Source organism: Meriones unguiculatus, chromosome 1 (genome assembly GCF_030254825.1).
Source record: "Meriones unguiculatus strain TT.TT164.6M chromosome 1, Bangor_MerUng_6.1, whole genome shotgun sequence".
Taxonomy (NCBI): domain Eukaryota; kingdom Metazoa; phylum Chordata; class Mammalia; order Rodentia; family Muridae; genus Meriones; species Meriones unguiculatus.
This window is the reverse complement of record NC_083349.1, coordinates 52,813,869-52,840,393: the sequence shown is the minus strand read 5'-3', so window position 1 is coordinate 52,840,393 and position 26,525 is coordinate 52,813,869. Positions and strand designations below refer to the sequence as shown.

The 26,525-nt window shown below is 44.6% G+C and overlaps 1 protein-coding gene and 1 long non-coding RNA gene across 6 annotated transcripts in view; one reads left to right on the top strand and one right to left on the bottom strand.

Annotated features, from left to right (window-relative positions):
• Ide (insulin degrading enzyme) overlaps nucleotides 1-26,525 on the top strand; it is a 118,135-nt gene that overhangs the window by 7,822 nt on the left and 83,788 nt on the right. For 2 of the 5 annotated variants that reach the window (XM_021631284.2, XM_021631280.2), the window contains exon 1: nucleotides 18,016-18,148. The exons of the other annotated variants lie outside the window; for them this stretch is intronic. In XM_021631284.2, the coding sequence (XP_021486959.1) occupies nucleotides 18,051-18,148 (98 nt within the window). In that variant the 5' untranslated portion in view covers nucleotides 18,016-18,050. Of the gene's footprint in view, nucleotides 1-18,015; nucleotides 18,149-26,525 lie in introns of those variants that run through there. 5 annotated transcript variants of the gene reach the window in all.
• Nucleotides 13,377-17,962, bottom strand: LOC132655768 (uncharacterized). Its single transcript, XR_009593591.1, has 3 exons — nucleotides 17,859-17,962; nucleotides 14,983-15,087; nucleotides 13,377-13,996 (listed from the first exon to the last, which is right to left on the bottom strand). It is a non-coding gene; the product is annotated as an uncharacterized LOC132655768 (long non-coding RNA).

The following is a 26,525-nucleotide window of genomic DNA, read 5'->3' as shown; positions in this document are numbered from 1 at the left end:
AACTGAATCAAGCTGGAGCAGGAGAATGCTCCTCCCCAGGGAAGAGCACACCAACTGGCTGTCCAGTGCCAAGTGGTCAGCCCTGAAAACAGACATGCAAGTAACATTGTATGGACTCAACAGGTTACAGTTAAGAATATGTTTGTATATACAAATAAACATATATGCAATAACAATTGAAAAAGGAGGTCATGAAATTGAAGGAGAGTTGGGAGAGGAATATGAGAGGGTTGGGATTGAAGAAGGGAAAGGGGAAAATGTAATTAAAATATAATCTTAAAATCAAATAGACAAGAAAACCCCAGATTCTTCAAGAGTGGCTTAGAAAAGAAAGCTGGACACATCATTCTCAACTACACAGTGACGTCAGCAGCAGCCAAGGCTACACAAGGTCCTGGCTCAAAAAAGCAAACATAGGAAATCATACCTGGGGAGGGAGAGCAGGGTGTAACCCTAACACCCAAGAGGCTAAGACAAGAAAATTTCAAACTTACCTGAACGCTTGGTTAGCCTACATTTGGGCTGTTGTGTTGGTGAGAGCTTCTGATGTCAATAGGAGACACAATCTTGCAGCAAAGTCCCTGACCCTCTGGCTCTTAAAGACTTTCCCCTTCCATCTTCCACAGTGTTAACTGAGCCTTTGGTACAGGAGTTGTGTTGTAAATGCATCCACTAGCTTTGGACTCCACAACTCTGCATTTTGATTAGTCATTTTCTGTAAAATTTATACACACCACACACACATACAGACACTGTCTCCAAAGAAACAGAACAAAAAAATGTTGGCATGGATCTTTTTGTCTCCTTACATTTTCATGCAATTGTTTATAAAACATTTGTCATGACTTATCAATTCTGAGTCCTCTGTTAAGCCATGGGCTCCTTCTTCCTCTCTTCTTCCTATCATAGTTTATTTGTCCGGAAGATCAGGTCTTTGGTAAGCATGGTGGTACATGTCTAATTTTAACATTTAGGATCACTGTTTTGAGGAAGGCCTAGGATTACCTAGCAAGACCCTGTTTCAACAACAAATTAATTATAGATTAGGTACATTTTCCTGAAGTGTCTCAAATGTTCTAAATATGGCTAATTGCATCACTTTGATGAGATTTAACATGTTGACCCCCTTCTCTACTGCCCTGTGATTTCTGTAAATGGAATTGGATCAATGGGCTTGATCCAATCCAGCAGCTGTTTACCAAGCACCGTGCTTGCTGCCAGGTGAGATTCAACAGTGACATCAGGCATCATCCATAACACTTGTTCCACATAAGGGAAGTTGGGATTCAAACAGGAACCTTTGAAAGTAGCCCACTACTCCAGCAGCTCAGGCCAGACAGAGATTATTCCCAGTGTGCTCAGCCAGGAATGGGAATGAGGGGAGACAATGACATCAACTGAACTTGGAAGTTGCTAGAGCCTTGACAGAATTTAATCACTTGGCTGTGAGAACTGGAGTTAGGAGTGGGTGAGAGTAGAGGCTGGTAATGTGGTGTCATAGTTTGGATATTGATGCCTACAGACACATTTTAGGGCCTGGGAAGATGGCTCTGGGTAAAACCCCTTCCTGGCAATCATGAGGATGGGATCCTGAGCATCCTCACAAAGACACCCAAGGTCAACTTCTGACCTTCACATGTAAGTGCACATGCATCTGTATACACATACACATGTGAACATGCCTAACACACACACAGAATAGTGTCATCAAATTCTAGAAGCCTCCAGGCATGGTGACATATGCCCCTAATCCCAGCACTCTGGGATTACAGAGGCAGATCTCTGTGAGTTTGAGGCAAGCCTAGTCTACAAAGCAAGTCCAGGATAGCCAAGGCTACACAGAGAAACATTGTCTCAAAAAAAAAGAGAGAGAGAGAAATTTGTGTGTGCATATATATATCAGATAAATATACACATATATGGCATCTAGAGAGACTCTGCAGAGCTGGGGATGTAGTCCCATTGGTAGCATGCTTGCCTACATGTACAAAGTCCTGAGTTTGATGCCCAACACTGCTTAAACTAGGTTCAGCAACACATACATGTAATCACAACATTGAGAGGTGGAGGCAGGAGAACCACAAATGCAAGCTCATCCTCAGCTACATAGTGAGTTTAAGGCCAGTCTGGCATTCATGAGACCCTGGCTCAAAAAAACATTATAAGGACACAGAGTATTCCTTCTCTTGAGGATTATGTCCTTCTATTCCAGCCACACCAGAGCCCCTTGACCCTGATCTTTGTGACTTTGCTCTTTATTGTTGTAGGAAATTATTTTAGACTTAGGCTTCTCTACCCTGGCTTGCTCCCAAATAATTGACATGGAGAAGCTATAATTTATTTTATAAGCTGAAAGCCCTAGAGCTGGACAGACATCAACCCTCTAAGCTATTTTGTTATCTCTCAGCTACATGTTCCAAGTTATGACAATAAGTCATCATTTCTGGGCTGGATCTGCTCCATCAGTCTGTCCTCATGGTCCACTCTGCCCCATTGGTGACTTCCTTCTCTCCGTTTTCCTCATCTGCTACATCTTCTGCTTCTCCTCCTTCCTCCTGCTTCATGGTCTCTTTCTCAGACCCAAAGCCCAAGAACTTCAACTCTGCCTGCCTCTCTTCTGCCTAGCCAGGCTATCAGCAACTTTATTAGCCAATCAGGGATAATTGGGGAGCAGAGCTACACAGCATCACTTGGTGTAAGTGAGAATGTGCTTGTCTGGGGTGTAACCAGACCTTGAGAGCCAGTAATTAGCATTAGACTACATAGCACTAGACCAACTCCCAACAACTCCCCCTTTTTGTCTAAATAAAAAGGCCCTTTCTCTTCCAATAATAAACCCCATACAGTAAGAACAAATATGAAACAATTATGAAAACTATTAGGTAATAATTAAATTCACAATGTCCAGTTCATATGCACCTGGCAACTTTAGATAAAGTAGACAACTATCTATCCTATCTTAGTGAGTTTAGAGTCTTTACCCAAATCATTTTTTGTTACACTTAGTATTTAGCAATCTAAAAAATCTACTTAGTACTAAACATCTTAAGCTTAATTGTAAGACTGTGTCTAGTCTTCAACCCCATCAGAGACTTGAGAAGGAAGGAATGAAGTAATATTACCTAGGTACGTAAGAAGTACAGGCAAGCAGCTCTCAGTACTAAGAATCGACAGACAGTCACCAATGTTCCTCTATAATGGAACATCAGTTTTCAGCATTCTGGCACAGTATATCTGGAAGACGTATTTGTGAAACAGGAACTATAGAGGACTTGCTTACCCTGTGTTGGCAGAGCTTGGCAGTTGACTTTCCCGCCTCTTTCCAAGTTTTGACCATTTTGGACAGCATTCTATCTGCAGTGAAGTGAGGGCATTTGTGTGTGTGTGTGTGGGGGGTGTCTTGTGGCTAGCTTGCCAAATTTGTAACCATCTCCTAATGGAGGTTCTTAGATACCTGTCATCTTTTTTGAGGTAGGTTGGCGGTGCTGCCAGGAGTTGACATGTCTCATTGCCAGAAAGGACTTAAAATAATAAAAACATCTTTAAATCCCTATTTGGTAGGTCTCTGAGGTTTTTGAAGACTATCTACCAATCTATATCTATATACATAATTATTATTACACTTATATTTATTATTTAGAATTATTATATACATTTACCTAATCTATATACATTCACATAATTATTACCTATCTATAGTAAGTCTGAAGAGGCAAACATTGCTTGTTTCTAGCTCCTTACTATCTGTTTAACCTAGGATGTTTATTATGTTCATTAATCTACTCTTTTTCCTATTATTCCTATATTATTCCCATATGATTTTCCTATATTACCCCTTTTTCTTATCAACCCCTTTCCTGTTGTGCTCATTTTAAAACTTTTTTTTAATTTGGGGTTTCTTAAAGCCTCTCCCTTCCAACGCCCTAACCCTAGGTAGGAGAGAGAAGGTTGGTAGGGAGGTATATCACAGTGATATACCTGCTTCTGCCTCCCAGAGTGCTGAGATTAGAGGTGTCTGCCACTGCACCCGGCTTGACACAGTATACCTAAAGTTTAGGAGATTTGGTTTTGCTCAGCTTTTCAGTTATTGGGGCTTGGACCCAGGGTCTTTCACATGCTAGAGGAGCACTCTGTTGGGAGATAGTTTTGTGTACTGTGTATTCAGATGCTGATTTCTGGTCCCAGAGATCTGGTTGCGTCTGGACATGGGCACTATCCTTAGTATTGAAGAATGTCCTGTCTCAGTGTTGTGTAAAAATTGTTCTCCATCATCTCTGGTTGGTTAATAAAAAGCTGAATAGCCAATAGCTGAGAGAGTTGAGGCAAAATTTCAGATCCCAGTTTAGGCGGTCCCAGGTGAAGTATAAAAAGAGAAGAAGGTTACCAGCAGTCATGAGGATGTGACCATGAGGGAATCGCCATGAGGACAAAGATAAAGCAGGAATAGACAAGCCTAGACCAGATGGGAGGTAACAGGGCACATGTCTTGGAAATAGTCCAGACCAGCATAGTTGGGATAGAATAAATGAGTATCTGCTCAGTTATGGTGCTTTGAAGCTTATTAATAAATGTAATAGGTCTCCATATCATTATTTGGGATCTAAAACAGGCATAGGAAAAAGTATATTTTTTTTATAGCACTCTGCCCCTGAGCTATAAGCCCAGCATATGCAGTGTGTGAGTGTGTGTGTGTGTGTGTGTGTGAGAGAGAGAGAGAGAGAGAGAGAGAGAGAGAAAGAGAATATAGTCTCTAAACACTAGATTAGTTAAAACTTTTTTAACTAATGGTGGTAGAGATTGCACCCAGGGTCTTGGGCATACTGGATGGGTAAGCTACAACTGAGCCCCAAACTCTAAAGACATTCTTTTCTGGAAGTTACCAACTAGGAAGTAAATGCTAATCTTCAATCCCCAGTGCTAGTCTTCTTTGTCAACTTCCCAGCTTGCCTTTCTTCCTTTTTGGTTTAACCAGTTCATTACAAATTCCTGGCTCAGGTCCATATGTTGAGCTCTATTCTAAATGGGCTAATGGACAGGACTTTTAGCACAGACAAACTGAAAATAATTGAGAATAATTGAGATGGTAGATAATGTACATAAATATAAAAGGATACTCGTAATGAACATATACTGTTGCCATTTGGGGCAAGGAACAGTTTCAGGGCATTATTGTCTTTTGCTTCTGAGCCAGGTGTGTAGGTGTTTGTGCAAGAGGGAAACAGGTTGGCCCAGATCTTCTCTTTGTCCACTTTCTTACTGTTGATGTTATCATTGGTTGTTTTTTGTTTCTGTTTTGGCTTGTTTGTTTGTTCTCTGGCAGGGTCTCATAAAGCATGGGCTGGCCTCCAACTTGTTAGATTTCAAACTTCAGAACGCTACAGGTTGTTGGTTATGGGCATGGGCAACACTCCGGGTTATGCAGTGCCAAGGGTCTGCTCTGCTCATATCCCCCTTTTCAGAAAGGTTTTTCCTGATCATCCCACTTTAAACTGCATCCTACTGGTTTCCCTTGTCATGTGATTTATTTATTCTTCGTATAATGTATTCATTTATTTGGTTATTGTTTCTCATATAGCTAAAAGGTAAACAAGAAAAAAACGAAACTTGTCTTTTTTGTTTCATTGCTTTATCATCCTTAGCACTTTTATTTTTGCTTTTTAATTTGTTTGTTTGTTTTTCAAAACAGGGTTTCTTTGTGTAGCTTTGGCTGTTCTGGACTCACTTTGTAGACCAGGCAGGGTTCGAACTCACAGAGATCCATCTGCCTCTGCCTCCTGAGTGCTAGACCACCACACCCGTTTTATCCTCAGCACTTTTAATATCTGGCACGTGGAAGGCAAATAATATCTTTCCAATCAAAACATGGAAGAATCGAAGGCTTTGGAGTTATGCAGTCCTATATTCAAACAAATTCTTTGCTTGCTTGTTTGACAGGGATGTGGAGGCAGCTCACTGTGGGTAGGAAGGGGAAAAGGCCCAGGGTGAAACCTCACGTTGCTCACATGTGTCACAGAGAGAAGAGAGACTGGTTAAAAGGAAGAATAAGGGTTAAAATAGCAAAGTCTAGAACATTGCAGAAGATATGTAAGAGGGCTACTAGTTAGCATGAGATAACCAAGCTAAGCAGATAAGTGGCGGTGTGGGGTGGGGAGGACAGGGCTCTGGGCCAGTGAAGGCAAGCCAGCTGTGAGCCTCCCTCCACACCTCCAAAGAACACATGTAAGGCACTGTTGTCCTTTCATATATATTTTTCCTTCTGATTGCAGCTAATTGTTAGGATTGGGTAAAGACAGCTTCTAGGAAAGTCCTACCTGTCTCAGGAAAGGGATCCCAGAGTATCTTGTAATAAGTAGTTAGCTAACAACAGCTACTTTCTGTAGCCATGAGAAACAAAGAGAGCAACAGCAAGCCAGATACGTGTTGGGTCAAGGGTAGTAACAACGGCTAAGTGACCACCAGGGAGCAGAGTGTCAGAGTCAGTGACTGACAAAGCTGAAGTCAGAGCTGCACAGAGGGCAGCTCATCACCATTTCCTGGGGAGCAGTACGAGAACAGTGCACAGTCATCTCCCCATCGCACTAAGGGACATGCAGAGAGCGTGTGGGCCCTCCATTGGTTTAGCCCACAAAAGCCAGGGAAAGTAGCCAGTCTCATAGCAATGACCTCAGCCTTGGCCAAGGTTCTGCCAGAGTCCATGAAAACCCTAGACAAAGGAACTTCATGGCTTTTTCTTCCCTGGACCCGTCTCCACATACTCAGAAATTTCTTTGCTATTTCTCCCTTTTCTATATATCTTTAGAAATCCTGCTTTCTTTCTTGCGTACTCCTTTAAGACTCCATGACTTTCATCTTCATCGGTGTGAGATGAGGAACTTGGGTCCACTGTCTCAGGTTGCCCTTTAGTGACTGCTGAGTGTTCAGTACCTTAGAAGCCTGAGTCAATTTACAGCTGAGCCAAGAAAGGTCCCATGACATTCAAACTCCTGGAACAGCATGGTCATATGTAGTTCAGGCTGGCTTCAAACTCACCAAGTAGCCGAGGGTAACTTGGTGCATGAGCCCCACTCCTGGCTAAAACTACAACTGCTTTGACCAATGCTGCTCTTCATCTCTGGTGAAGAATACCCCTCCGGTGACAGGGAGTAAAGCCAAGATTAATGAAAGTTATGTGTGCACCAGATCCACAATGGAGCTTCAAAAGCTGTTGTTTTTCTTTTTTTTTTTTTTTTAATCCATAACCTTTATTGAACCTGTCAACATTGTGCTTCTTATGTAATGCATCCCTTTCCTCCAGCTAGTACAGCTTATGACAATGCCAATGAAGTTTAGACTTCAGGCCCCTTGTTTGCACAGGTACCCAGGTTGGGAGTGGTAAGAAACAGCTAGTTACTCTGTGGGGAACCAAACCCAGGTCCCTGTGCGAGGGCGGAACTGTCGATGACCTGAGCGAGCGCAATAAGCAGAACTCACACAAGCGTGGAAGACGAGAGAAGGCTACCGTGTTGTCCACGCATGCACCGTGGCATGCACCTAGCATACACACACAACAATAATTTTAAAATTTTAAAAGATTTTTTTAAATCGCACACTTCACAGTTATTATCAAGAGGTTTGCAGATGTTTTTAGCTGTTAGGATTTAAGTGCATTGTGAAGCAGATCCCTGAGTGTGGACATTGTTCTAAGACAGACAGCTGTACTGAGCCAGTCTAGCCTTGGAATGAGGTTCTTAACTGCCTTGGGGGAAGGCTGAGATCAAAGCAAGGCAGTCATTGCCTCAGGGCAGAACCCTTATCAAAAAGAGCTGAGCATGAAAGACCCAGCAGCTACCTGTCTTAGGGTGTCCTCATCCTAACGTAGAAAATTCCGTAAGTCAGTGAGTAGGCCCAGATGATTTGGAGTCTAACCCCTAGTGAGCTGTATTCTTGAACACAGCCAGTCCCCAGAAGAAAAAACAGTACAGAGTAATAATGAACACTACGGCAATAGCAGTAAATAAAGTAACTCACACCTCAGAGTTTATTACTCATCAAAAGATAGAAGCCCAGCCATCCAGACACAAGCTCCGCACAGGTGTTTGCTCTGACCATACATAGCAACTTTCCCTCCTAGTGTGTTGTAGTCGATCTTCTCTTTGATTATTTTGTTCCTGATCAGTTCTTTTTGACTCACCCTTGTCCCTGACCTTCTATATGCTGTTTTATATAAGCATTTTGGTGGCCCATCTAGGGAGTCCCTCTTAGTCATGTCTTACTTTTGTACCTACTGTGGCTGTTTGGAGGCAATGGATGGCCTCTGCCTAGGGCTACATGGAAGAGTGGCAGATTGTGACCACGTCTCCCAGTGCTCTCTGAGGTAGACAATAAGGAGCCCTGGTCAGTGAGCCTTTGGTGGAACCTGAAAGGGGTGAGAAAAAGTGATGGCCCTCTACAGTTGATAAGGTAAGGCACCACATTGCCTTCCTCCTGGGACCCTTTTTACTTTTCTCTTGTGGTGTGGTTGTCACTGACAACCTGCCCAGGGCAAATCCACACATATTATGAGGGCTCCATCTTCCTCGTCCCACCTGACTCTTCTTTTTGAATTCCACCATGTTCTGCCATCACTCTCCCGAGCAGGAGGGAGCACAGCATTTGTCTGAAAGCGTTAGTTAGCACCACTGGCTCTTTCTTCTCACCACATTCCTGGCCTGAGAGACTATAGGTAGGCATTTGTTTTGCTTTCTCCAGGAAGCTAAGTTTCCCACTGCTCTCAACTGCTCAGTCGTCAGTTCTGATTTGTGAGTTTCCCTTCAAGATCACCCTGGCCTTACTGACCAGATTGGTTTGGGTCTGGAATGAAATCAGTTTTCACTTCTGTAAGTCAAGAGTTTCTCTGACCTTGAGCATGCCTCAGCTGAATCAGTGCAGTGAGACCAGGTCTCACTCCTGATTGTGTGAGTGTGTGTGTGTGTCGGGGGGGGGGGGGTGTCTGCTACCCACTGGGGATTTCTTTTGAGCTGGTACTGCATCTCTGGTAGGGACCACAAAACGTCTTAAGCCCTCCATTCCTTATGACTCATTTCTGGCAGGTAGTCTCAAAAAATGGTATAAAATCGACTTTCAAACCATACATACATACATATACACATATATGAATATATATATATATATATATATATATATATATATATATATAGTGCTTTTTGAGACAGGGTTTTTCTGTGTAGCCCTGGCTATCCCAGAACTCACTGTGTAGACCAGGCTGGCCTTGAACTCACAGTGATCCACCTGCCTCTGCCTCCCAAGTGCTGGGATTAAAGGTGTACAGCACTACCACCCAGCAAGAATTATATTTTTGTGTAATTTCTCTCTCTTTCTATCCCTGCCTCTCTCCTTGAAGAGCTCTCCATCTTGTTCATCATACCTTATCCCTCAAATACTTACCCAGTTACTTCAGATGAGGAAGCCAGGGAATATGCAGCCCTTTTGTGAGGTGCCTAATGGAGCCAGTGACACCACCTGGGTACACATCCTTTCCCCGTACATGACCTACCCCAAATACAAGTGCTCGGCCTTCAGCCTGTCATCACTGGACTCCAGAGAATGTTAATCATTTGCTATTCTCCAGTTCTCTAGGGGGACTCCATTCTTATATCCCACACTGCAATTGCAGGGTTAATGTCTAAAGATTTGTGGCTCTCTGCCCTTTAGCTCCCTCTGCCTGTGCTATACTAAGACAGCTCTGCACATTTGTTACCTTGGCCAATTCTTACCAACATGTTATACTCTGTAACTCTCTGATGAAGAAAGAAGAGCTTAAAAAAACCAAGAGGTGGAGTCAGAGAGCAGCAGAACACCCAGAGTTTGATCCCCAGCACCCACATGCCAGCTCACAAACATCTATCGCTAAGTTTTTGGGGATCTGGCACCCTCTTCTGGCCTCTGTAGGTACCACAGACATCCTTGCAGGCAAAACACCCAAATGCGTTAGGGAAAAAAACCAAAAGGAAAACCAAGCAGCAATGGCAGTAGTGCACAAGTGCACACATGACCGCAGGCTGCTGCATCATGTCGTAAAGGAAACAGGTTCGACTTTCTTTTGATGATTTGGTAAAATTTTTGTTGTTACTTTGTCTTGTGACATTTAGCTCCTTTGCAAGCAATGTTGAAAATGGGGAATACTTCTAGAGAATGAAGGCTTATTGTATAGCAAAATAAGATTTTGTTCAAGTTGGATGTGCTAGCACACACCTGTGCTCCTAGAACCTGGGAAACAGAAAGAGGACCAAAAGCTCAAGGTCATTCTTGGCTACAGAATTTAAAACTAGCCTGGCCTATGTCAGACTTGTTCTCAAAAAATAAATAAATAGAGTCTGGTGAGATGGGTCAGGTGTAAAGGCATTTATTTCTAAGCCAGAGGACAAGAGTTGGATTCTCAGAACCTACCTGGTAGGAGACGTGACTCCTTCAGCTTCTCCTCCATCTTCCACATGGGTGCTGTGGCAAGTATGTGCCCACATGAGCACGGGCGCGAGCACACTCACACATAAGCATAAATAAGTATATAAATAAATAAAAAGGAAACAAGCTTTAAAAGGGCATAAATACAACAATTAATGGTAATTAAAATTTCTATGGTCAAAGTCAGTGCACTGATAAACAACTAAAACCCAGTCCTATTTAAAATGTGGAGGCTCTCAAGAGGCCGACCTACTATTGGTAACATTCCCAAACATTGCCTTAAGGACAAGAATCTTCTAGTCAAAGTAATTACTCATATTATCAGCTACATTTGTCAGACTTTTAGCTACTCCAGGAAATTGTTAACAAAATCAGGATTTATCTAAAAATATATTTATTTTTGCCAAACTTTGTAGCCCTGGCTGTCCTGGACTCCCTTTGTAGACCAGGCTGGCCTCAAACTCACAGAGATCCTCCTGTCTCTGCCTCCCCAAATACTGGGATTACAGGCAATGTGCCTCCACTCCCAGTTCTATTCCATGCTTCTTAAGACTGGTAAGTGTGCTTTTTGGGTGTTCAAGAGCCAAACCTTAGATGCTTACTCAGAGGAGTACAAAAGGGCTAAATGGCCAAGCCATATTTCAGCCCTTAATCTCTAATGCCAGCCAGGATCCAGGGGAACACAGGCCTCTCTAAAGGGCTACCAGCTTCAGAAGCTACCCTTTCTTTTGATTGGAGAGAACATGGAGACTCCAGAGGTTGGACTCAAATCAATACACAACATGCAAAAAAAAATTAAACCTCATTAAAGGTAGAAGGCAATCTTTTGCTGCCTGATGTAGGAGCAGAAGCAACCTAGGTCCTCTGCCAGGGTGGTAAGCTTTCTTAACTGCTGAGCCATCCCTCCAAGTCCATCTCTCTTCTTTCCCCTTTTTTTGGTCTATATAGCCCAGGTTGGCCTTGAACTTGCTACATAACCAAGGACCTCAAGCTCTTGATCCTCCTGCCTCTACCTTCAAGTGCTGGGATTACAGGCATGTGTACCATGCCCAGCTCCACCTCAGCACTCTTGAAGTTCCTCACAGTCCACCCTTCCTCTAGCACATCTGTCCTAATCTTCAGTTGTCATCAAGCTGTAGGCCATGTCACCATAGGTTCCTCTGCCCAGGATTAGAACTGGCTACTCACAGAAGCCCAAGCAGACTATGAGTCACTTAATATCTCTGTCTGAGCCGGGCATGGTGGCGTAGCCTTTAGTCCTGGCACTCCAGAGGCAGAGGCAGTCAGATCGCTGTGAGTTCAAAGTCAGTCTGGTCTACAGAGCAAGTCCAGGACAGCCAAGGCTACACAGAGAAACTCTGTCTCAAACAAACAAACAAACAAACAAACAACAAGCAAACCACCACCACCAACAACAAACATCTCTGCCTGTTCTTTGGATGAGACCTAGGTCAAACACACATCTTCATAAACCTCTAAGACCTGCCTACTGTAATAGCTAAGGTTTTGTTTTCACTTGCCTTTCTGAATTCTCTGATGTAATTTTACAAGCTTTCTCCTCCTATTCCCTCAGGATTGCACTGTTCCTCCAGGGAACTGTAGACATAGGAAGACCAGAGGCCACAGTGGGTGTCTTCCTCAGTCATGCTTCTGTTTGTTTTGAGACAAGATTACTCATTGAGTATGGAGCTTGCTGTTCTGGCTATGCTAGCGGGCCAGCCAGTTCCAGAGAACTAGCATCTCTGCCTTAGCCTTGATGTGGCTAAACTGGCTGGCCAGTGAGCTCCAGGTATGTATCTTTCCCCCTCTTTCACCCTGCACTCTGGCAGCACCAGGGTTACAGGCATGTACCACCATGCCTGCCTGCCTTTTGACTTGGGTGCTGGGATCTAAGTTCAGTTCCTTAGGTTTGTTCAACAATCACTGTAGCCATCTCCTCCGGCTAACTAATTAATTTTGAAACAGGTTCTCACAATGTAGCCTTGGCTGACTTGTAACTCTGTGTAAACCAGGCTGGCCTTAAACTCAAAGATTCACCCGCCCCTATCTGAGTGCTGAGATAAAAGGTGTGCACCACCATGCCTGGCCTTTGGGAGAATTCTTAAACTATTCCTAGACTTAGGTTACCTTGAGTTATGACCCTCCTCTTTACTCCTTTACCCCAACATTACTGGTGTCCTGTACTGGCTCTAGGGTTTCTTCTTATCCTAACAGTCACTGTTAAACTCCTTAGCTATCTCCCCAAAATCATTCTGTGATACCATCTATCCTTATTTCTCAACTCACTGTCATTTTGCTCTCCTTCCTCTATCTAAGATAAGTGTTGGGCCTGGAGAGATGGCTCAGAGGTTAAGAGTACTGACTGTTCCTCCTAAAGGTCCTGAGTTCAATTCCAGCAACCACATGGTGCCTCATAACCCTCTATAATGAGATCTGGCACCCACTTCTGGCATGCAGGCAGAAAACTATAAAAAAATAAATCTAAAAAAAAAAAAATAAGTGTCTTCCTCAGATTTTATGGGCAAAGCTATAACATCTTCTAAGCATGACCTTGCTATAACACATGGAACCTGTCTTAAGATATTTCTCTCCTAGTGTTCACAGCTTTGCTGGCTAAGGTTTTAAGTCTTTGAATGGTCCTGACTTCCCTGCTGTGTTGTCTGTTTCTCCCCACTCTGATATCTCTCATTCCCTCCCCCAGCCATAAACAGAAGTAATTAGCAATCTGATCTAACCAGCAGAGACTTTGATAGTGTGGAGCTGGCTTCCTAAGCCTAGCCCCGGGTCTCAGAACACCTAGGTGATAACTCTGGCCAATATTCAGGATTCCTCAATACCACCTACTCTACAGTCAAACACAACTGAACAGGATGAAACCCTCAGCTGCCAGGTAGGGTAGCTGCCAAGTCTGACAAAAAATATGTGTCAGGCCCAGCCCATGGTCAGAAAGGCTGCCTTCTGTTCCCGTCATATGGAATGGACTGTTATCTGCAGTCCTACACACCTAAACTTATGCAATCAAATGTTTTCTTCCTTCCTTCCTTCCTTCCTTCCTTTCATTCTTTCTTTTCTTCTTTGGTTTTTCCAGAACAGGTTTTTTTTTCTGTATAGCCTTGACCATCCTGAACTCACTCTGTATACCAGGCTGGCCTCCAGCTAGAGATCTGCCTGCCTCTGCCTCCTGAGTGCTGGCATTAAAGGTGTGTGCCACCACCACCCGGCTTCAAAATTTCTTTTTATGGGACTCCCACACTGGCATTTCTGGATGGAAGCCATATGCTAAACAGTATTTTGATACTTTCTCTAGTGCTTCTGTCAACTTATGCGCAGACAACAGTGTTAAAAGGTAAACTTCTTAATCATTACTTTTGGCCCTTTAATGATACCAAAGGTAAACACTTAACAATGAGAGAGCCCGTTGACATTCCGTTAAACATAACTGTGGGTGTGTGGGATGGGTCTCCAGGTGAGGTTGTTTGCTGCCAAAACTGATGACCTGGATTTGATTGCCAGGACTTGCAGGGTGGAGGGAGAGCTGATTCCCTCAAGTTATCTTCTGACCTCCATCCACAGATGTGCATACATGCACACACAGGCGCACACACGAGAGAGAGAGAGAGAGACAGACAGACAGACAGACAGACAGAAACAGAGACAGAAAAGAGAGGAGATAAATGTTCAAAAACGTAATTGTAGTTCCATCTACAACCAAGTGTGACCCCACTTTTTTCTTGATTTTGGGGATCTGGGCTGTCAGGCACCTCTGAATTGATCCACTATTCAGAAATCTATATTGATGACTTCTTCCCTGGTGCCAGGCCAAAAAATTTCAATGGAGAATCTTAGATCCTTCCATCCTTCCCAGCTACTGACATGGCTAGGTCTTGTGCCAGCCACTGGAATATGCCTAAAGGAGACGAGCTACTATTTTCTCCAGGGAACCACTGTGTGCTGTTTCTCCCTACCGAGTGATGGGCTTGCTGTACAACGCTAACTGCCATTACTGATGCCCAGGTTGCCAGTGTATCAGACTGCCCATCTTCTGATGCTTTTTACAACCTAGACTTCTTTCTGAAAAAGGCAGACTTGCCTTCACACCCTTGCTCCAAACTGCAGCAAAAACCAAATCCCAAATGCCCAATATTCTAAAATTAGGGTTACTGCCTACAATTGACTATTAGAACAGATAACTACTCTGTTATTCTGTTATCAACTATTAGTTGATAACTCTGGCCATACTCAGATTTTTTTTTTTGTTCTATTCTAAGAAGACTTTTTGGAAAATGATAATTTCATCTGTAGAGATGGCTCTGCAGTTAAGAGCACTGTCTGCTCTTCCAGAGATCCTGAGTTCAATTCCCAGGAACCACATGGTGGCTCACAGCCATCTGTAACAGGATCTAATGCTCTCTTCTGGCGTGCAGGTGTACATGCACATAGAGCACTCATACATAAAAATAAATCTTTAAAAAATATCTAGTAGACAATCTACCTATAAGGTACCAGTAGCCACTCTGGGGGCACAAGGAAGCCTCAACTTACCAGCAAGAAGGCTCCTTCAAATCAGAGGGCCTGAGACGTGTTTACTTTACAGCAGGAGGCATGTGAGCTACCCTTTTTAAACTTGATACTTCTGGGATGACTCCTCTGGAAAAGTAGAGGAAAAACTTTCAACTACCCACCCCAACTAATCACTAAATTAAAATACTCAAGGCTTGAGAGCTGGAGAGATGATTCAGCAATTATAAATACATACTACTGTATTCCTGTGGGGGTAGCTCAGAGCTGTCTTATTTTCCAATACCTCTGACTTCTGAAGGTACTTGCATTTATTACACATACCCTTGCTTCCATATACATAATGAAATATAAAAATAAAATCTGGAAAAAATTTGGGGTCTTTATAAAATGTACTCTAGCCCTCATGGTTGGGACAACTCCTAGGTAGCTTCTCCAGATGGCCTGGACTCTCACAACTTCTTTCTTGATTTCCTTCCTTCTCCATCCAACCATCCATTCATTCAATTTTTGAGAAAGGTTTTATTTATTTATTTTTTATTTTTGTATCCCAGGCTGGCCTCAAACTCAGGGTGTAGTTAAGAATGATCTTGAACTTTTGATCTTCCTGCCTCTACCTTCTGAGTTCTGGGATTACATGCAATTACCACCATACCTACTTTTCTGTAGTGCTAGGAATCAAACCGAGGGACCCATCCACACTAGAGAAGCATTGTACCGATCATGCTACCCCCAGGCCTTTCCTCTTTTAAAGTTTCCTTTGTATCTCTGGCCCCTGCTTCTGTAACCTTCTGGTATTGGTCTCATCCCGATTGTAGGCCTTTCAGGCCCTGATGGTGCTTTCTTAGATATAACAACCATTATCAAGGACACTAATGCCTGCTACCACTGAGGATGTTTTGATCTGATGTCACCATCTGAACTCTAGTCTTAGAAAGCCACATCCTTCTTTCTCCAAATGCTTCTGGAGATGTCCTTCACTCTCATGCTCCTTGCATGACAAGCAATGACACACAGGGTCTCAACACTCCGTTCAGCTATAAAGAAACTTGAGAAGACATACCTCTGTCAAGCTCTGTTGAACTTTTCTTGGGAGAGAGGGATGTGGACACTATTCCAGGACTGATGACTGCCCTGAGCTATTCTAGCCCCCAGAACGAGGCTCCCACTGCCTCAGAACAGAACTGGTTCAGAGCAGTGCTGCTGGCTTCACAGCAGGCAGGATTGCTACCTCATCAAAGTTAACCAGAGTAAGACCTAGCTGCAATTTGTCTTAGGGTGTCTTGACACCACATTATGAGTTTTACACATTAAGAAGCAGGCTCAGATTATCAGGAGGCTGACTCCTTGAGATTTATAATGTTCCTGAGGGCTCTGGGCTTTAAAAAAAAACACGTACATATATATATATATATATATATATATATATACACAAAAATACATACATATATATGTCTGTCCATTCTGCCACAGAATGTATATGGAGGTCAGAGGGCAACTTTGTGGAATCAGTTATCTCCTTACACCTTTACTTAGGTCCTAGGGATTGAACTCACATCAGCAGGCTAGTACAGCAAGCACCTTTACCCACAGAGCTATCTTGCTGGCTCTCTCACTACACCCTCTCTTCCTCCTCTTTTTTTTTCCCCCCCTTGGTGACAGGGTCTCATGTATATTTGGCTAACTCAGTAAATTGTCAAGGATTATCTTGAACTTCTGATCCTCTCGTCTCTGCTGTCCAGGTGCTGGGATTATAGGCATGCTCCGCCACACAAGGCTTTACTGCCATGTTAGAGATCCAGCCCAGGGCTTTGTGCACGCTGGGGAAGCGCTATGCCAACCAAGCGTTACCCCAGCCTCTGCAGTGTATTTTAGTAAATGTTCGCTGGTTCACTCTGGTCTTGGTAAAATCCTTTTGCCCATCAGACTGCAGCCCTCCACACACAGTTTTTCATGGCGCAGGATATCTCAGAGAGCACCAATTTCTACTGATTTTCATTTTTAGCGATAATAGGGGTCAGAACCCTGTGCTTGTTGGCTACATTGTTTGATTCGATACATCAGACAGCTAAAAGTAGTTAGGCTGCAGAATCATCACCCTAAACCATTTAAGGACTCCCCCATCCTCATCTGTGTAAAATGTAACAGAAATTCCGATTCATATCCACTTTTAGGCTATCTGAGGATGCAAAGTACCAAGAAGGTCACCAGGGAGAAAGGTCATGTAATGACCTTTTGAGGACAGCCTGGTTTACACAGGGGAGTTCCAGGGCAGCCAGGGCTCCACAGTGAAAGCAGGTCTCCGGAGGAAAAAAGTGACAACCTAAGTCCACCGAATAAGTGGCAGTTCTAGGTAGCAGTGGTTTCCCGCTCTGTGCTGGTGCGTGAAGCACACCGCACACCCGTAATGCCAGCTCTTGGGGGGTTGGAAGCTCAAGGTCATCCTCGGTCACAGAGTAGAGGCCTGCCTAGCGACACGAGGTCCCGTCTCAAAAACAGATTTCCGGTTCTGGATTTGAAAATCTACAGATGCCGCATTTGCTTAGGCCCGTGGATCCCCCGAGATCTGAACCGTCCCTATTCCCCAACTCGACAGGCCCCCTCGCGTCCGTGCTTCCGCTGTCCACGTTCCTTCCGCGCTCTAGAGGGAGCCCGCGGGCCCAGCGCCCGCTGCGGATACGGTTCGGTGAGGCGGCCGCCTGGGAGGACTTCGTTCCAACACCTGCTGGGCCGCGATCCTGCCCGGGGACATATCGTTGTGTGCGCCCTCACCGCGCCAAGGCTCGGCAACCCTCGGCCTCAGCGGCGCGCCGGGGCGGAGCCCGGCTGGGGCCCTGCCGGCCTAAGGAGGACGGGCGGCGGGGCCTCCGACACGCGAGGAGGCTAAAACCGTGACCCACCTGCCAGGCGGCCCCGGCCCCAGGCTGCGGCTGTGCCCTCCCGCCCGGCTCGAAGTAAAACCCGGCGCGGAGAGCGGTCTCTGGCTCCCTAGGGGCGGCGCGGCGCGGCGGACTGGGCATGCGCAATGCGCAGGGCCGGCTCCCAGCGCCAAAAGGAAGCGTTCGGCGAGATCGGAGCCGCTGCGCCAGGGTATGCGGAACGGGCTCGCGTGGCTGCTGCACCCCGCGCTGCCCAGCACCTTGCGCTTCATCCTCCGCGCCCGGCCGCCGCCGGCGAAGCGACTGTGTGGGTAAGCGCCCCGAGCGTCCAGGCCCACGCGGCCCGCGGGTCACCGTGGCTGTGCTGTGCTGCTGCAAAGTGGTGATTCAGCACTTAGCGCCGCCGCCGCCCCTCACGCTGCCAGTCCGGCCCGCCGGGTGCGTGGACCGCCGCGCCGAGGCCGTCCCCGGGGAGGCTGGAGAGGATCGGGCCTGGCGGGGAGGGCGGACGAGGACGCTGCCTCTTCCGATCGCTGGGCGAACGCCACAAGTGCAGGGTGGCGCGGGCCCCCCAGAGGCAGCCCGGAGCACTCAAGGGCTGTCCGCCGTGAGCGGCCGGCCACCTGAGGCGGGCCCCGGGGCCGGGAGGGGAGGGGATCCGATGAGTCGTGAGACACCGCCTCTCGCCCCGCTGCGCTGTCCCCGAGGGGACCGAGTTTGCTGGACCAGGGCAGTGAGCGTTGGGAACCGTAAAAGTTTGCCTGCCTTGTCAGGAGTGGGAAGACAGGGAGATTTGGGAGCTAAAAGATACGCTGGGAGGATTCCGCACAGCATCTGTCTTGTTTCACACTTAAAACAACAGAGGCTCAGAGAGATTTTAGTGATTTCTCCTACAGTTGCAGAGATTATGGCGAAACCAGGCTTAGGATGCACGCTTTTGCAGGTAGTGGCGTGCTCCCTCCACTTTACTCGGCGCTGTGTATACAACACGTTTTCAGTCTCGTAATAAAGGCGTAAGGCACTTTTACTGTGAATCCGGAGAGACAGGCAGCATTACCTTGCTCTACTCGGATCATTATTTGAAAGCCGTCCTGATCTTACCAATATTTTGGACCCGCCGAATGCAGCGCACTGTGATGGGCTTTGTCCGTGTGTGATCTGCCTTCCAAGCAACTTTGATTTGTCTGGAACCCGTTTGACAAGCGATGCGCTTGACAATGGGCAGAATGGGCAGGGAGAGGCAGAGATGGGTTAGGGGATCCAGAGAGATCTTTGAAGGAATGACAGAGGTCATGGAATCTGGGTTTGTGTGGCTGTAATCCAGACCAGGTATGCTGGTAGTTTGTTGGGAGGACAGTGAATAGGTTAGTTGAAGCTTTAGGGAATTTCCCTGGGGGAACCAAGAAGGCACAAATGCTACCCCGGGCCTTGAATTGTAGCTGGGATCCTCCCTAGCCTGCCCCCGGAATCTTTGAATAATGGTGGATATTAGATAGGGTCTCATTAAGATTTTTGGCTTGGGGGCAGGCCTGGTGTTGCACCCGCTTTGTTAATCACAGTTTCTTGGGAGGTTTAGGCAAGAGGATTGCAAAGCACGGCCTGCAGAGGGAGTTCTAGGTCAGCCTAGGTAACCTAGGGAGCCGCTCTTTAAAAAATCAGAGATCGAAGGGCCGCGGGTATAGCTCAGTGGCACAGCTGTTGCATCTCTCACTGTGTGAAGCCCCGAGCACCCCTTTCTCTTCCCCCCCCAAAGTTGATGGGCTGGGATCTGGGAGGTTTGGCGATGGGCTAGACATAAAGATGTGTGTGGGACGGAAGGGAGCAGAGGCCAGAGGCAGAGAAACTTGCCTGCCGGGCTTCTTCTTTCCCGCCGGGGCTAGAAGGCAGCAGGGTTGTTTTATCGAGCGGGGCCGGTGGCCATGAGGAATTTATGGAACTTGTTTTCCCTCCCATGATTTCCTACTACATCATAAAATCCATCACAGTGTGGGAAAAAAATCCCCGGGAGTACAGAGAAGTGGGTGTGGTAAGCATAGATAAGGCACCTCCTAGGCTTCCCAGGTTCTTGGAAACACACGGTCGTGCACCACTATCCACGGGCTTCTAGAATTAAAAAAAAAAAAATTGAGGTGAATTATTATTACATAGTTCATATTGGTTTTAAACTTGGGATCCTCTTGTCCCAACCTCTGAAGTGCTGGATTATAAACAACTTCCAGCATTTTTTTTTTTTTTTAAGACAGTACCTCATGTAGTCCAAGGTAAGTCTAGCGAAGGATGACATAGAACTCCTCATCCTCCTACCTCCATCTCTAGGTTCTGGAATTACAGGCATATCCCACTATATTTTGTTTATGCAGTACTAGGGAATGAAAGAACCAGGGCTGGGCATGTTTGTGTTTCTGAGGCAAGGTCTTCACATAAACCAGGCTTGCCTCAAGTTTGTGGTGATCTTGGTTCTTCTGGGGTTATAAGCATGCTCCCATGCGGAGCTAAAATTTGTGCTTTCAAAGGGAGCATCTGTTTTATGGTTTTTGGAGCTGGGTGGTTTGTATATTCTACCTCCTTCTCCTGCTGCAGTTAAGTAGTTATTATTTTGTTGTTGTTTTGAGACAGGCCCTCACTGTGCACACCATGCTGCCCTTGAAAGTACAGAGATCCTCCCTGAGGCTGGAAACATGCCTCAGAGGTTAAGAGTGCTTGGTGCTCATGCAGAGCAATTTTCCACACCCACAAAGTGGTTCACAACCATCCTTAACTCCAGTTCCAGGGGATCTAATGCCCTCTTTTGGCCTCCAGGAGAAACACACAGATGGTCCACATATATCATGCAGGCAAAGCATACATGCAATAAAATGAATAAATAAAATAAAAATTAAATAAGAGGTGTAGCATAGTGCTATACACTTTATTTAATTTAATTTATTAAGTCTTAATTATTTTTGAACATTTTATTTTTATTTCTTAAAATTTAGGGTTTTATGTGTATGAGTGTTTTGCCTACATGTATGCCTACAGAGGCCAAAACAGGGCACCAGATCCCATGGAACTGGAGGTATGGCTGGTTGTAAATTCCCATGTGGTGTTAGGAATCAGACTCGGGTCCTCTGCAAGAGCAGCAAACATTCTTATTTTTACTTCATGTGCATTGGTGCTTTATGTCTGTATGAGGGTGTTAAATCTCCTAGAACTAGCATTCCAGACTGCTGTGAATTGACATGTGGGGGCTGGGAATTGAACCCAGGTCCTCTGGAAGAGCAGCCAGTGCTCAACCACTGAGCTATTCCTCCAGCCCTGCAACAAGCACTCTTAATAACAACTGAGCCATCTTTCTAGCCAGTGTGTGTGTCTGTGCCTGTGTATGTCTCTGTGCCTGTGTATGACTCTGTGTCTGTGTGTGTGTGCTTGTGTGAGTGTATGCGGGCTTGTGCGCATGACTACAGTGCTTATGGAAGCCAGAAGAGGAGCTGTGGGCAGGTGGTTTGTGAGCTGCCAGACATTGGTGCTGGGAACTGAACTCAGGTCCTTTGGAAGAGAAGCAAGTTCTCTTAATGAGCCATCTTGCCAGGCTTCAATTTATTTATTCTTGAGAAAAGGCCTCTTGTAGCCCAGGCTATGTTTTTTCTAGCCTCTACCTCCTAAGTAGTAGGGAGATTAATGATAGTCATGCACCACTATGCATGACTTTGTGCATTTTACTGATAGTTAGATTTTCTCCTATTGCTGTTACCTTTTATTGATGAATCAGAACTTCAAGATAAGCAGGGTATGACAGGCAGTTGGATCTCTGAGTTCTAGGCCAGCTTGGTCTACAAAGTAAGTACAGGACAGCAAGGGCTTGTTACACAGAGAAACCTTGTCTTGAAGAAACAAACGGGCTGGGGAGATGGCTCAGAGGTTAAGAGCACTGGCTGCTCTTCTAAAGGTCCTGAGTTCAATTCCCAGCAACCACATGCTGGCTCACAACCATCTATAATGAGATCTGGTGCCCTCTTCTGGCATGCAGTCAGCAGAACACTGATATATATTTATACATATGTGTGTGTGTGTGTGTGTGTGTGTATCAAAAAGATAAGGATCTCAGAGAAGGAAATTCAGAAGGCTCAAAACTTAATGAATGAGATCAATTATTCAGAGAAGCTATACATAAAAATGGGTGACTGAAGTTATGGAAAATTCAGGCCTAATCAAAGAGACTAGAGCATAGTTTTAGGAAGGGAATTATTAATGTCTGAAGCTGCCATATATTCTCATCTTAGTTTTATTTCATTTTAAAAATGTTATTGGGTCAGACGTGGTGGTGCACGCCTTTAATCCCAGCACTCAGGGAGGCAGAGGCAGGCGGATCTCTCTGAGTTTGAGGCCAGCCTGGCCTACAAATAGAGTCCAGGACAGCCAGGGCAACACAGAGAAACCATGTCTTGGAAAACAAAAAACAAACAACAAAATAAAAAGACGTGGCCACCATACTCAGCAGAAAATTTTAAACAAATAAAAATGAATAAATAAAAAGTAGTTCTCTGTACAGTTGTAGTGGGTATCGGAGCTCTGGAATTACCTTAACTATTGGGGAACCTAGAAGTGATTCTGTCCTCAGCGACCACATGGGAGAGGGTGTCAGTCAACCTTTCTGTTGGTTCTACCTTATGTTTCTCTATTTCGCATGCTTAGGAAACTGGAGTGTACCACTCTGGATTGACTGACTGCTAAGCTGTTCAGACCTTCTAGGGCTGGAAGTGTAGCTCAGTTGGAGGTAAAGTGCTTGCCTATAAAGCACAAAGTACTGGGAAGTGATTCAGGTTTTAAACTGCTTTTAGCCAAACAATGCCTTTTGATAGTTTAAAAAGGGCAGGGTATCCTTGAGTTTCTTCACCATCAGCCTGCAGAATAAAAGTTGTGTTCTGCTCATCTGCCTCAAAAATTAGGGTACATAGCAATCTCACCAGTGTGTGAGGTAGAAGTGGGGAGTCCTTTGTATGAGTTTCATAAAAATTGATTCCCTTTCTCGTAGAAAAATTGCTTGAATTTTATATTTCCTAAACACACACCCAGAGAATCAGTTTATTTCCCAGCCAGGCTGCCAAGGCTAGAACACTTTCCTTCCGTAGTGGTAGTTCCCCTAGGTGTGGTGGGCCCTGGAACTTTACGAGGGCCTTTTGTCTGCCCTTCCTGTTTTCTGTCTGTCTGGCCATTATTTGTGCTCATTAATTGAGCACCTATATTGTTGTGATTGCTCACTATGCTCAGCGCTCTGAGGGTTGCAGGGATAACTGGTCATTAATCCTGTCCTCAAGGAGTTTTCAGTCATAAATAATGGATAATTATATTCCTTTGCCTTTGATATTTTATTAAACGTCTCCACTTTTGTGTTTTGTTGCTTCTTTTAATTTATTTAAAAAGGATTTAAGGGTTTCCCCCCCCATAAAATCACATCTGTTTCTTTTCTTTCAAAGCAGAACTCTTAAAATTCTTTTTAAATGTGTATGTATGTGTGGTTGTGTGCATATGTAGAAGTCAGAGGGCAACTGTGTGGAGTTGATTCTCCCCTTGTACCTTTATATATGGGGTTCTGGAAGTCAAACTCAGGGCCCCTGGCTGTGTATCAAGTGCTTTTACCCTCTGAGCTATCTAGCTGATCCCACAAAACTCTTCAGTTTTAAAAAAGAGATCTGTTTTTACTGTAATATTTATTCATTCATCCATTCTATCTATCTATCTATCTATCTATCTATCTATCTATCTATCTATCTCTGTCTATCTGTCTGTCTATATGTCTATTTTGTCTATTTGTCTGCCTGTCTATCTATCTATTGATCGATCGCTCGATCGAGCGAGACAAGGTTTCATTATGTAGCTCTTGCTGTCCTGGAACTCACTATGTAGCCCAGGCTGGCCTTAAATTTATAGAGATCCTCCTTGCCCTGGCTCCCAAGGGCTGCTACCATACCTGGTATTTTTCCTTTTTAATGTTATGTATATATATGTGTGTGTGTGTGTGTGTGTGTGTGCATGTGAGTGCAGTGTCTTTGGAGGCCAGAAAAGGTGGTTGTGAGCTGCCTTGCTGTGATGCCATGTCTGTACTCTCAGCACTTGAGAGGCAGGGGATCAGGAGTTTGAGGTAGCCTGAGATAAAAGTGAGACCCTGCTCCTTAATTAATTAATTAATTAATTAAAACAAAAACTTTACTCTTCTCCAAAGAACTGCTTCTTTTCTTTGCCTATTAAAAGTTTGTCTGTATTTTAGAAAGTTTTTGTTAACATACAAAGAAAAGTTTTTGTTTTGTTTTGTTTTGAGACATTGTCTAATTCTTTACCTCAGTCTGGCCTAGAGCTCACTGTGTAGCTTAGGCTGTTTTCAGGTTCATGATGTCCCTCCCTCTCAGCCTCCCAAGTACTAGATTACAGGTAAGCCACCTTGTATAGGTAAGCGCCACAGCTAACATGACCTTTTATAGTCACAGCATAAAAGAAAGGCACAGAGTGGTGCAGTTAACAAATGCATTGAGATATCAGGCAACTGGTCACAACAAATTGGAGAAATCTTTATACGGGCTTTGATGCTGTCTTACCACCTCCCTAGCTTTGGTGGAAGCTAGTGGGCTGTTGAAACATTCCAAGGGTTTTCCTGATAGTCAGACACACACATGGTGATGGATGGCCGTTAAGAGGACTACAGACAGGCCAAGACAGACAGAATTTTGGCTTTCTGTCTTTAATGGTCCAAGTCCCATAACCGCTTACCACAATAAATCAGTTGTTGTGCAATCTTCAGTGCAGATGTGTTTCTTCAGGGACCACAAGTCACAGTCTAATTCTCTACAAACTGATCCTTATTGTCGGATTAATCCTATTACTATGCCACTTTCCCTGTGCCATTGTGTTGTTTAGATGCCATCAGTGGTTCTCTACTAATTCAAAATCTTTTTTTTTTTTCCTGCTGTGTAGCACAGGGGCTGGCATTGAAATTGAGATCCTCCTGCCTCAGGCTCTGGAGTGCAAGGATTACAGGCATGTATCACTATGAACAACTCAAGTCCAAACCACTTTTTTTGTTGTTGTTGTCTTTTTTTCTTGAGTTAGTGTCTTGCCATGTTGCACAGGTAGAGTTCACACTGGCACTTGTCTTTCCGTCTCCCAGGACTATGGGTGTGAAACACTGGGCCAGCACAAGTTCAAACATTTTTCTGGATTTTTTGGTTTGTTTGAGATGGGGTCTCATGTATCCTAAGCTATCCTCAAACTCTGTGTACTTGAGGATGATTTTGGACTTCCGATCCTCCATCTCCTGAGATTACGGAGTTACGCCACCATGCTCAGTTTATGTGGTGCGGGGGAGCGAACCCAGGACTTCATACATGATAGAAAAACATGTTACCAGCTGAGCTACATCTCCATTCTCTAGTTAAACTTAACCTGTTGGTTGTTTATGGTAAATAACCTGCTCATTTCTAGTTCTGGAATATCTGTTCTTCTTTTCTTTATGGGAGTCAATCTGCCTTGGAAAAATCATTTATGATATAGTGTGTATGGGAGGGGAGCACGTATGTGTCAGAGTGCTCACATGGAGGTTAGAGGACTTTGTGGAGCCACATGTACCTGTTTAAGTTAACGGAAATGAACAGTCCCCAGTCTCTTAGGCACATCAAGGCATCTGGCTACATGCATTCTGTAGGAGACATTGCTGCTGCAGACCTACATGGTTACAGAGATTCTGTGAGCTAAGCCTGTTGCTGCTCAGACTAGTCCTCGGAATTTCAGATTAGGTAATAAACCTCACTCAACAATGTCTTTGTGTATACTGTGATATATGTATATATACGTGTATATATATGTGTATATGTATGTGTATACATTATATGCATATATGTATATGTAAATATGTATATGTTCATTTGTTTGTTTTTATATATATGATTGTTTTGCCTGCATGTATGTTTGCATACCATGTACATATGTACGTTCTAGGTCCCACACATACAGTTCTCTTGGGACTGGAGAGACAAAGAGTTGTAAGCTGTCATGTGGGTACTGGGAATTGAACCTAGGTCCTGTGAAAGAGCAGCCAGTGTTGTTAACTAATAAGCCATCTCTCTAGCACCTCAATATGTATTTTAAACTTAATGTGTCCAAAAACTATCTCAATAACTTTTGCTAATATTAGCAGTTGAACCCAGTGCCTTGTATATGCTAGACAAGTGCTCTGAAACTACCCTATACCACCAGCTCTGTCTCCTCCTCCTACACCCCATCTCTGTCTCCTCCTCCTACACCCCATCTCTATCTCCTCTTCCTACACCCCATCTCTATCTCCTCTTCCTACACCCCATCTCTATCTCCTCTTATACCCCATCTCTATCTCCTCCTACACCCTACCTCTGTCTCCTCCTATACCCCATCTCTATCTTCTCCTCCTACACCCCATCTCTATCTCCTATTCCTACACCCTTACCTCTGTCTTCTTTCCTACATTCCCAACCCTAATATTCTCCCCGAATAAAGTCTGTTATTTCAGTGCTGTGCTTTAACATACACATATGCCATAATGAATATGTGGAGGTCAGAGAACAGCTTGAGTGCCAATCTGTACCTTTTACCATGTTTGAGGCAGGGTCTCTTTTTGTTGACTGCCACTGTGTACTCCAGGCTAGCTCATAAGCTTCCTGGAATTCCCTGGCTCTGTTTTCTATC